The sequence below is a fragment of the Caretta caretta genome, chromosome 28 (assembly GCF_965140235.1).
Source record: "Caretta caretta isolate rCarCar2 chromosome 28, rCarCar1.hap1, whole genome shotgun sequence".
Classification (NCBI taxonomy): Eukaryota; Metazoa; Chordata; order Testudines; family Cheloniidae; genus Caretta; species Caretta caretta.
In genome coordinates, this window is record NC_134233.1 from 14,172,583 (window position 1) to 14,182,547 (window position 9,965).

Sequence of the window (9,965 nt, forward strand, 5' to 3'; positions counted from 1 at the left end):
TGTGTAGCTGGGAGAGAGTTACATGCTGGAGACGGGGTGTTTACTGGCCAAGAGAGGCTGTTCTCACAGTCAAACAGTGGAAAAGGTACCCCAGGTTGGAGAACTGAGTGGATACAACTGTTCAACAGTCCAGACTGTACTCTGGGTAATGTCACAGAAACTCATTATAACAGAGCCTCTTACAACACAGAGAAAATAAATCCATGTCCCAGAAATTGAAGACTGCAGACAGAGGTCAAGTCTCCCTGGCACTGCTTCTTGCTGACAGAGGTCCAGACACAATGAGAGAGTCCTGGGGAAGCTGGGAACACTAAGAATGGGCTGGTGGGGTTCAGTGGAGAAAGGGAACAGGAAGGGCAGGGATATCACTGAATGCAGGATCTCAGCAGTACAACATATCAGGATAACATATATTGCAGCCCATTGGAAAACATAATCCCAACTATACATATAAAATGATCGGGTCTAAATTAGTTGTTTCCACTCAAGAGACAGATCTTGGAGTCATTGTGGAGAGTTCTCTGAAAACATCCACTCAATGTGCAGCGGCCATCAAAAAAACAACCAGAACGCTGGAATCATTAAGAAAGGGATCGATAATAACAGAGAAAATATCATATTGCCTCTATATAAATCCATGGTACACCCACATCTTGAATACTGAGAGCAGATGTCATCACCCATCTCAAAAAGAGATTTTTGGAATTCGAAAAGGTTCAGAAAAGGGGAACAGAAATTATTAGGGGTATGAAACAGATTCCGTATATGGAGAGATTAAAAAGACTGGAACTTTTCAGCTTGGAAAAGAGACAAAGAAGAGGAGATATGATAGAAGTCTATAAAGTCAAGACTGCTGTGGAGAAAGTAGATAATGAACTGTTATTTACTCCTCCTCCTAACACAAGAACTGAGAGTCTCCCAATTAAAGTACTAGGCAGCAAATTTAAAACAAACCAAAAGAAGTATTTCTTCACACAATGGACAATCAACCTGTTGAACTCTTTGCCAGAGAAAGTTGTGAAGGCCAAGACTATAACAGAGTTCAAAAAAAGAACAAAATAAATTCATGGAGGATAGGTCCATGAATGGCCATTAGCCACAATGGACAGGGATGGTGTCCCTAACCTCTCTTTGCCATAAGATGAATCACTTGATGACTGCCTGTTCTATTCATTCCTTCTGGGACACCTGATATTGGCCACTCTCAGAAGACAGGATACTGGGCTAGCTGGACCTTTGATCTGACCCAGTATGGCCAGATTTATGTACTAGGGAATCTAATGAATCCAGCGCAATGGGAGGGAGTGGGAAAGTCCCTGGCTGTTGAGAACACTGGGAAATTAGAAGCTACAATTCAGGAACAACAGACTAAGTCGTCTGGAAAAGCAGAATGTGAAAAATAAGAATTGGGTCATGTGACTTCAGGAATGCTGCACTCCAAGATCCAAGGAATCTGCAGAGAAGAGAGATTGTGGCTACCGCACATGGTGAAGGGGGAGCAAAGACTAGCAACCTAGGCCATTTTCACATGCACGGGGGCTATCCAGACCTGTGAGGCGTTGTCTCATCTGTAATCCTGGGTGAGATTCAGTGTTCTGCTGCTGGAGCTCCCTTGTTTGGATTCCCCCAGCCAGCATTCAAGGTCTGTGTGATCAGTAACCCTGGACCAGCAAGCTCTGACTCCAGCAGCCTGCTTGTTATACACCAAGCACATTCTGGTCTGGGTGGAGAAGGCTCAGGATTTGAGAGAAGGTCAGGGGTGGGAACCTTCTGTTGGTTATGCTGAACCTAACCCCCAGTTTTATTTCAGCAAACAGGAGATATTTGACACTGTGCGATACTGCTCCTGTGCTCTGTTCCCGAAGTGTTCTGTAGGAGGAGAGGGTAGAGTGGTATTGTATGTGTCAGTGGCATGTTGGGGTGATGCAGAAACAGGACAGAGCAGAGGTGGCATTGTGGGGCTGGTATGAACCTTATCTCTTCATTTCCCCTTCCAAGAACCGAGGGCACAGGAATCCTTACCCAGGGAGGTCACATTCTCATAGTTCTCCTGCATGGCGTCTCTGTAGAGGGCTCTCTGAGCGGAGTCCACCAGAGCCCAGTCTTCTACACAGCCACCTCCTCGAAGGTCACCAGCCTCTGAAAGAGCAAGAGTCCCACACTCAGTGCCTGCTGCCCCACTCACAGCCCCACTATTCGTGGGGGAGAGGAGCCAATCAAACGGAAGCTCTGGGAGGCTCACAGTCAACAGAGTTGCACCCCCACCCCGCTCAGAGCATCCAGGAAATGCCAGGGTGAGGGGATGAAGAGAGAGCCCCTCCTCTCTCTCAGCAGATCCATCAAACTCCGACCAACCACAGACGGATACAGGAGATGGAGCCCTCAGCAGGGTCCAGGGCGAGCTCCCTGATTGGAAGCCCAACACCCTCCTCCTTGTGAGGAGCTGGATATGAAGCGAGGGGCAGCTTCCCTGAGCCTGACTGGTGAGTGGTCCTTTCAAATCTCAGCGCTGCCGCTGATTAGCTGGATCAGGCTCCAGCACTACGAGTCTGGTCCGTTTTCCCAGCCCCATGTAGGTGGGTTATTTTCTGTTCAACAAATTAGGGCATTTCCACCTCTGAACCTCATGGGTCTGTTCCTAGAATCTAGGCCACTTATTAAACAACTCCCAGCAGGTCTGCCACCCCCTGGCCTCCTCCCTTTCTCCACCCTGTGCATTTCCTGCCCCGCTCCAACCTCCAAACCAGACGATGCAAACCTTCCCCTCTCCGGTGTATTTGCTGTCCCTCTCCCTCCTGCAGGAACCCCCAAAACACCCTGCCCCCTCCATAATCCCTATCTGAGCTGGCTCCGCTGCAGCCATTTGTCTCCCCCGTCCCCTGGGAGGACGGGATCAGCCGGAGGGAAACGTGGGCATCGTTCTGCAGCCTGGCAGGGCGAGAAGGGCCGTCGTGGAGGTTTAGGAGCGGGCTTTAGTTCATTTCACATCACGACTCCCCCAGGCTCCTTCCCTGCAGACAGAGAGCCTAGATTCTGCCGTGCTGGGAAAACGCTTGTTCTCTGCATTACAGTGTAGACCGGGCCCCTCCTGCCAGGCTAAGCCCACCGAGACATTTTCAAACTCCCTTCTCCTTCCCGCTCCCTCCATCCCGTAACAAAGTCTCTGAAGACAAGGCTAGAAAAAAGCGGAACCAAAGGAGTCCCTTCCCCGCCCCGGCAGAGACCCGGCGTCTCCTCCCACCCCCACGCCGGGGCAGCCAGGTTGGGGGATGGCTCCGGGCTCCAACTTCCCACCGACACCGGGACAAATCGCTGCGGATAAAACGGGGGGGGGGGGGGAGGAAATCCCGCCCCCCCCCACGGGAGGGGAGTTTCAATGGACATGTGAGGAGGAGGGAGAGACGGGGGGGGGGATCAGGGGAGAGGAGAGAGCGGATCAATGGGGGGGTGGGGGGGAGTTTACAGCCACGTGGGAGCTACCGAGAGGGAAAAGGGGAAAACTGGGGGGCATTTGTGCCCGTGGGGGGGGGAAGGGGCACAAACAGGGACAGGATCCAAATAACTCCCCCCCCCCCGCCCCCCACTTCCCCCCCCCGGGAATTTCCTGGCTGCACAGAGACAGTTCAACCCCCCCCCGCCCGACACCCCCCTCCCCCCAGGGGACCCCCCCGCGGGCCCCAGTCTCTGCCCCCCCCCAATCCCAGCCGTGCCGGGGGCAGAGAGTCACTTTCCTGCCCCCCCCCCCCGCGGGGTCTCCCACTCACCGGGGCGGGGGCGGGCAGAGCCCGGGGGGCGGGTCCCGGCTGCAGAACCCCCCCCGGCCGGGCACGGGGGGGGGGGGGGTCAATGACGGAGCCCCCCCAGCACAGACCCCAGGGCCGGCCTCTCGCGTCACAGGCGGCGGAAGTGACGTTAGGCGCGGGGGGCGGGAGCACGAGCGGCGCTCGCACGGAGCATGCGCAGTAATAACAGCCGCGGAAACCCGAACCCTTACCTGGGCCGGAGAGGGCGGAAGCGGCCCCGGGGCAGGCTGGGAGATGTAGTTCCTGACTCTCTGGGTACGGAAGAGACGTGGGGGGCGGGGGAACCCGGCTGCGAAGGCGCCGCGGCTCTGCGGGGCCGTTGGAGCCGGAGCCGGAGCCGGGTTTTAGGTCGCCCGGCTCTGGGCATGCGCAGATCGGTGGAGGGGGTTGGGAGTTGAGCATGCGCAGATCGGGCGGAGAGCCGGGCATGCGCAGATCGGGGGAGCTTGGGGGGGGCCGGGCATGCGCAGATCGGGCGGCGGCGCTGCAGCCTCCAGGTACCGGAGCGAGCCGCGGGGGCGGGGCCGGGCGGCGACTCTGCCCCGTGTCCGGGGGGGGGCAGGAGAAGGGGGGCGGGGGGAGACCTGAGGGAAGGGGGGAGGGAAAATGTCGGCGCAGCCCGGACGTGGCCGGGGGGAGCGGGGAGAGGCGGGGGGGGGGGCTGAGATCCCCCCGGATTTACCGCTGCCCCCTCCCCTGGGACCCCCCCCCCGCTCCCGCCCTGCCCCCTTTCTGTCCCCACAGCAGCGAGGGGCAGCCGGGGTGACCCCTCCCTCCCCCCACCTCCCTGAGACGGGCTCTGCCCCCCCCCCGAACCCCGTTTCCTCCCCCCTCCGCCCGTGGCCAGTTCAGGTCTCCGGTCTGGGGGGTCCCCGGCCCCCCATTTTCCCTGCAGGGACGTGCCCGTCGCCTGTGCCCCGTGTTCTCCTCCCCTCTGAGATACCGACAGCAAATCCTTGGCGATCTTCCCGCTTCCCCCCCCCCCCAGGTGTCGGACTGAGGTCCCCCCCCCCGGGTGCCGGGCACGGACCCTGACCGACTTTGGGGCCCCCTTCGTGCCAGGCCCTGCGCCAGCCCGCGGCGAAATCGGGCCCCCCCCCCCCCCCCCGTCGTGCCGGGTGCCGCAGAGGCGGGGGAACAAAACCGGGGACCTCGTTGTTCCTGGAGCGGCAGAGACGTCAAGGGGGGTCTGAGCCCGCTGTTGTGCCGGGTACAACTGGGCCCCGGACCGAGATCACGGCCCCCCCCCCCCCTCGCGCCGGGCAGCGCCCGACTGGGCTCTTTAGAGACCTTGGCTGAGATCCGTGTCCCCGTTGGGCCTGGCCCTGCGCTCACCCCACCGCTGTACGGGTATCTCTACACTGCCGTGAAAAACCCACAGCTGGCCCATGCCAGCCGGCTCGGGCGCCCAGGGCTCGGGCGAAGGGGCTGGTTCATGGCAGGGTAGATGTCCTCCAGGCTGAGCCCAGACCCTGCGAGGTGGGAGGGGGCCAGAGCTTGGGCTGCAGCCCAAGCCGGACCATCGACACCCCCATTCAACAGCCCCGCGGCCTGAGCCCTGTGAGCCCAAGTCAACGGGCACGGGCCGGCCGCCGGTGTCTAACTGCAGTGTAGACGTGCCCACAGCGACGGAGATTCCTTGCCCCAAAAAGCTCAAAGGCTAAATCGTGCAAATGGTGGGAGGCTGCTCTCCATTTTACAGATGGGGAAGCTGAAACTCAGAGAGTTGACAAGTTCGCATGGAGAATTTGGGGCAAAACTGGGAACCGAACCCAGATTGTTTGAATCCTTGCCTCTCCCCTTAACCCCAAGCCCAGCGTGTGTGTGTACAGCCTTGTTTTGGTCTGTGTTTGCATCTCATTGGCTTCCAAGGGAGGTTGTGGAATTTCCTTCATGGGAGGTTTTGAAGACCAGGTTAGAGGTACACCAGTCTGGGAATGTCTAGGGATACTTGGTCCTGCCTCACCACAGGAGGCTTGCGTAGACAACCTCTCAAGCTCCCTTCCAGGCCTACATTGAATGAATTCACTTCTGTGCTGTGTCATTCTAGCCTGAGCTGTTTTGCATGGTGCCAATTGGACCTGTGATGCACCATGTTGTGTTGCAGAGTTTTATGGAGCATTGTTTTGCCTCAGCTTGTGTGGTGCCGGTGTTGTGTTGGTTTGAGTTGAGCTCTTTTCCATTGTGTACTTTTGTCCTAGGGTGTCTTAGTTTGCCTTGTGTTGCTTTCTTTTCCTTTGTATTGTCATTTCCTGCTGTGGAGTGTAGTTTTTTGTTGTTTTTTTGTCTGAAGTGCCTGACATTATGTTGTGGTGGGTTTTATTCTGTATGTTGTGTTTTTATACATATATATTGCATAGCATCATAGAAATGTAGGGTTGGAGAGGACCTCAAGATGTCATCAAGTCCAGCTCTTTCTGCCGAGGCAGGACCAAGTATATGTAGATTTTCTCTGACAGAGGTTTCTCCTACCTGTTCTTCCACGGAAAGAGACTTGGCAGCCGCCCTTTTAAAACTATTCCAGAGCTCACCTACCTTAGCTCTGCTGACACCCACACAGATTTTAGTGGTGAGCAGCTCTGGAGAGAGAGGAGACCCCAGTGAGTGGGCAGCTGCTTAAACAGACTAAAGTTGGGAGGAGAAACATTGATGTGTACCAGGTCACCCAGGACGTCCGTGACAGAGCTAGAAATAGATCCCAGTTCTAGGGCCACCGTACTGCTGTTGTGGGTACTGAAGGTCTCTGCCACGCTGGTGTTTTAGGCATTGGTGCAAACCCTTAGTACAGACACAATTCACACTAGTGCACTCTGGCACTGGTGCACCATGTCGCAGTTTGAAGGTTTGGAGTGTGGGTTTGTGTGGAGGGTGGGGGCAGTGACCTCACTGAGGCGTGGGGCTGGCTGAACAGTGCAGCTGGTAACGGAGGGGCAGCAGTGAGTGCTGGAGGTACGAGCCAGGAGCACAGCCCCACAGGATTGGACACTGACTTCTCCTGACCCAGGACACCCACCCCCAGCTGTGTGCAGGGACTGCAGCTGAGCTTCCCAGCCAAGACAGCCTGTGCATCAATGGACAAACCACCTCTTTCTGCAGCCTAATACAGTGGGGTCTGGGGACCTTTCAAGCTGCGGGTGACGGGGCTCTGGAGTTAGCAGGATCTGTTCCTCATTCTGTCACTGACCTACTTGTTGACCTTGGAAGTCACAGCCTCTCTCTCTTTTCCTTCTACCCATTGTCTATGTGGATTGTGATCTCTTTGGGGCAAGGACTGTCCCTCTCTGTCTGTGCAGTGCCCAGCACAATGGGGGTGCTGATCTCAGTCAGATTCTCTGCCATGCGCAGCATGTTGTGGTCCTGATCTCCATCAGTGTCTGTGCAACGCAAGGCACAGTTTATGGACTCACAGACATTAAGGCCAGAAGGGGCCATCGTGATCATCTAGTCTGACCTCCTGCACATCGCAGGCCACAGAACCTCACTCACCCACTTCTGTAATAGACCCTGAACCTTGGGCTGAGTTAATGAAATCCTCAAATCATTATTTAAAGACTTCAAGTTACAAAGAAATCCACCATTTACATGAGTTTAAACATGCAAATGACACGTGTCATGCCCCATGCTGCAGAGGAAGGCAAAATAAAAACAAAAAACCCCAGGGTCTCTGCCAATCTGGGCAAAATCCCTTCCCATCCCCAAATATGGCGATCAATTAGACCCTGAGCATGTGGGGAAGAGCCAGCAGCCAGACACCTGGGAAAGAATTCTCTGTAGTAACTCAGAGCCCTCCCCATCTAGTGTCCCATCACCGGCCTTTGGAGATATTTGCTGCAAGCAGTTGCAGATTGACTACACGCCATTGTAGGCAGTCCCATCCTACCAGTCCCTCCAGAAAGGTATCGAGCTCAGTCTTGAAGCCAGTTCGTTTTTTTGCCCCCACTGCTTCCTTTGGAGGCTGTTCCAAAACTTCACTCTGACGGCTAGAAACCTTCACCTATTTTCAAACCAGAACTTATTGATGGCCAATATCCATTTGTTCTAGGGCCAACGTTGGTGCTTAACCTAGATAACTCCTCTCCTCCCTGGTATTTATTCTTCTGATCTATTGATAGAGAGCAATCATATCTCCCCTCAGCCTTCTTTTGGTTACGCTAAACGGGCCAAGATCTTTGAGTCTCCTCTCCTAGGGCAGGTTTTCCATTCCTTGGATCATCCTAGTAGCCCTTCTCTGCACCTATTCCAATTTGAATTCATCCTTCTTAAACATGGGAGACCAGAATGGCCCACAGTATTTCAGATGAGGTCTCATCACTGCTTGTATAACAGTACCAATCCTTCCCTGTGTCTACTGGAAATACCTCGCCTGATGCATCCTAGAATTGGATTAACCTATTTCACGGCTGCATCACATTGGCAACTCCTAATTATCCTGTGATCAACCAATACACCTAGGTCTTTCTTCTCCTCTGTCACTTCCAACTGATAAATCCCCAGTTTATTGCAAAAATTCTTCTTGTTAGTCCCTAAGTGCATAATTTTGCACTATTAATTTTCATCCCATTTTCTATTACTCCAGCTTTCAAGGTCATGCAGATCTTCTTGGATGACATTTCCGTCCTCCTCCAGATTGGCAATCCGTCCCAGCTTTGTGTGTCACCCCCACTTTTTGTGCCAGGGTCACGAATAAAAATGTTGAATAAGATTTAGTCCCAAGACTGATCTCTGAGGAACTCCACTTGTAACCTTCCTCCAGCCTGACAACTCACCGTTCAGTATGACTCCTTGTAGTCTCCCCTGTAACCAATTCCTTATCAACCTTTCAGTTCTCATATTAATCTCCATCTTCTCCAATGTAAAGAATAGTTTCCCATGTGGAACTGTATCAAATGCCTTACTGATATCCAGATAGATGAGAGCTACTGCATTTCCTTTGTCCAAAAAATTAGTTCCCCTCTCACAGAAGGAGATCAGGTTTTCCTGGCACGATCTACCTTTTGTAACACCATGTTTTATTTATTTATAGTGCTGAAGGCTAGAAGGAACTGTTAGCAATAGGCTGAGAGTGGTCACATGGAAGTGGGGGAAGGGATGGCAGACATTGTGGAGGTTGGGGAAGGGATGCGATGTTGGAGGTGTATCTGGGATTGTGTTTTGTAGGAGTCCATGTCTCTGCTCCCTTTGGCCGTGGTGCCTTCCGTACCGAAGCAGCATGTCAGCGGAGCAGACGTACACACCATAGCTCCATCTGGAACACGCGGCATTCACTGCCAGATGGGATGGGTGATTTTTCAGGGGCCCAGCTTGTTATGCCTGCCTTGGGTGGATTCAGTTGGACGGGGGTCTGGGGCTCTGATAGTTTGGGATGTTCCCTTTTTGCGTAGTCAGTTCTTTCCCTTTGTTGTTTTACCCCCACCTGTGCCCGAAGCCACTCTCTTCTTAACTTGCTTTGGTTATTTCAGTTCCAGTTTTTAAATGGGATCTAGTAATTGCAAAGCTGCATGAAAGATAAACCAAACAGAACCATTTGAGTTTTGGCACATAGCTGGTAGGACTATACCTAGTGAAGGTACGCTGTAATTACCTGGTTACCGATAGCATTTTCTGGTGGGGTGGATAAAGCAATGTCAAAGAGCCAAACGTGCTTTTTAGGGCGAAAGGGCTCATCAGGTGTTTGCTCTCTAGGGAGCATGTCACCGGTCAGGGCTTGCAGACTTTCAGGAGTCGTGCGCTGGATTGTATTTAGTAATCTCAAAATAAAAGGTTAAGATGGCTGGTTCACAATAGCCAATGAAATCTTGGAAACAATTATGCAAATAGATCCCACTGCTATTAGAACACCATGGTATTAATGCTGATTCAAAAGCGAAAATAAAATTTTGAGATAAACGCATGAGAAATGAACTGAGCCCTACTTTCCATGTGTTAATGCCTGAAATTTTGACACTCGCTCACACCATCTTTTTTGTTTTTTAAAACGGATGCACGACACACAGTCAAGTTAATTAAAGCACACCAGTTATTGACTGCTTTGTGTTGCATAAACATCTGATTAAGCACCTAATTAAAACTGTACCACTGTAAGTGGAAATGCATCAACACAGCTTAGCTCCAATGTGTTTAAATGTGAATGAAAAGTTTCTAAGCTAAATGCATGGCAGGATG

At 53.2% G+C, this 9,965-nt stretch overlaps 1 protein-coding gene across 2 annotated transcripts in view; it reads right to left on the reverse strand.

Annotated features, from left to right (window-relative positions):
- Window positions 1-3,905, reverse strand: part of LOC125629219 (uncharacterized) — a 45,925-nt gene extending 42,020 nt beyond the window's left edge. For both annotated transcript variants that reach the window (XR_012666286.1, XM_075123963.1), the window contains exons 1-2: window positions 3,765-3,905; window positions 2,023-2,139 (exon numbers count right to left, since the gene is read on the reverse strand). Coding sequence is in view for 1 of the 2 variants with exons in the window: in XM_075123963.1 (XP_074980064.1) it covers window positions 2,023-2,056 (34 nt within the window). In the remaining variant the exon portion in view is untranslated. The remainder of the gene's footprint in view (window positions 1-2,022; window positions 2,140-3,764) is intronic.
- Window positions 3,906-9,965: the final 6,060 nt, after the last annotated feature.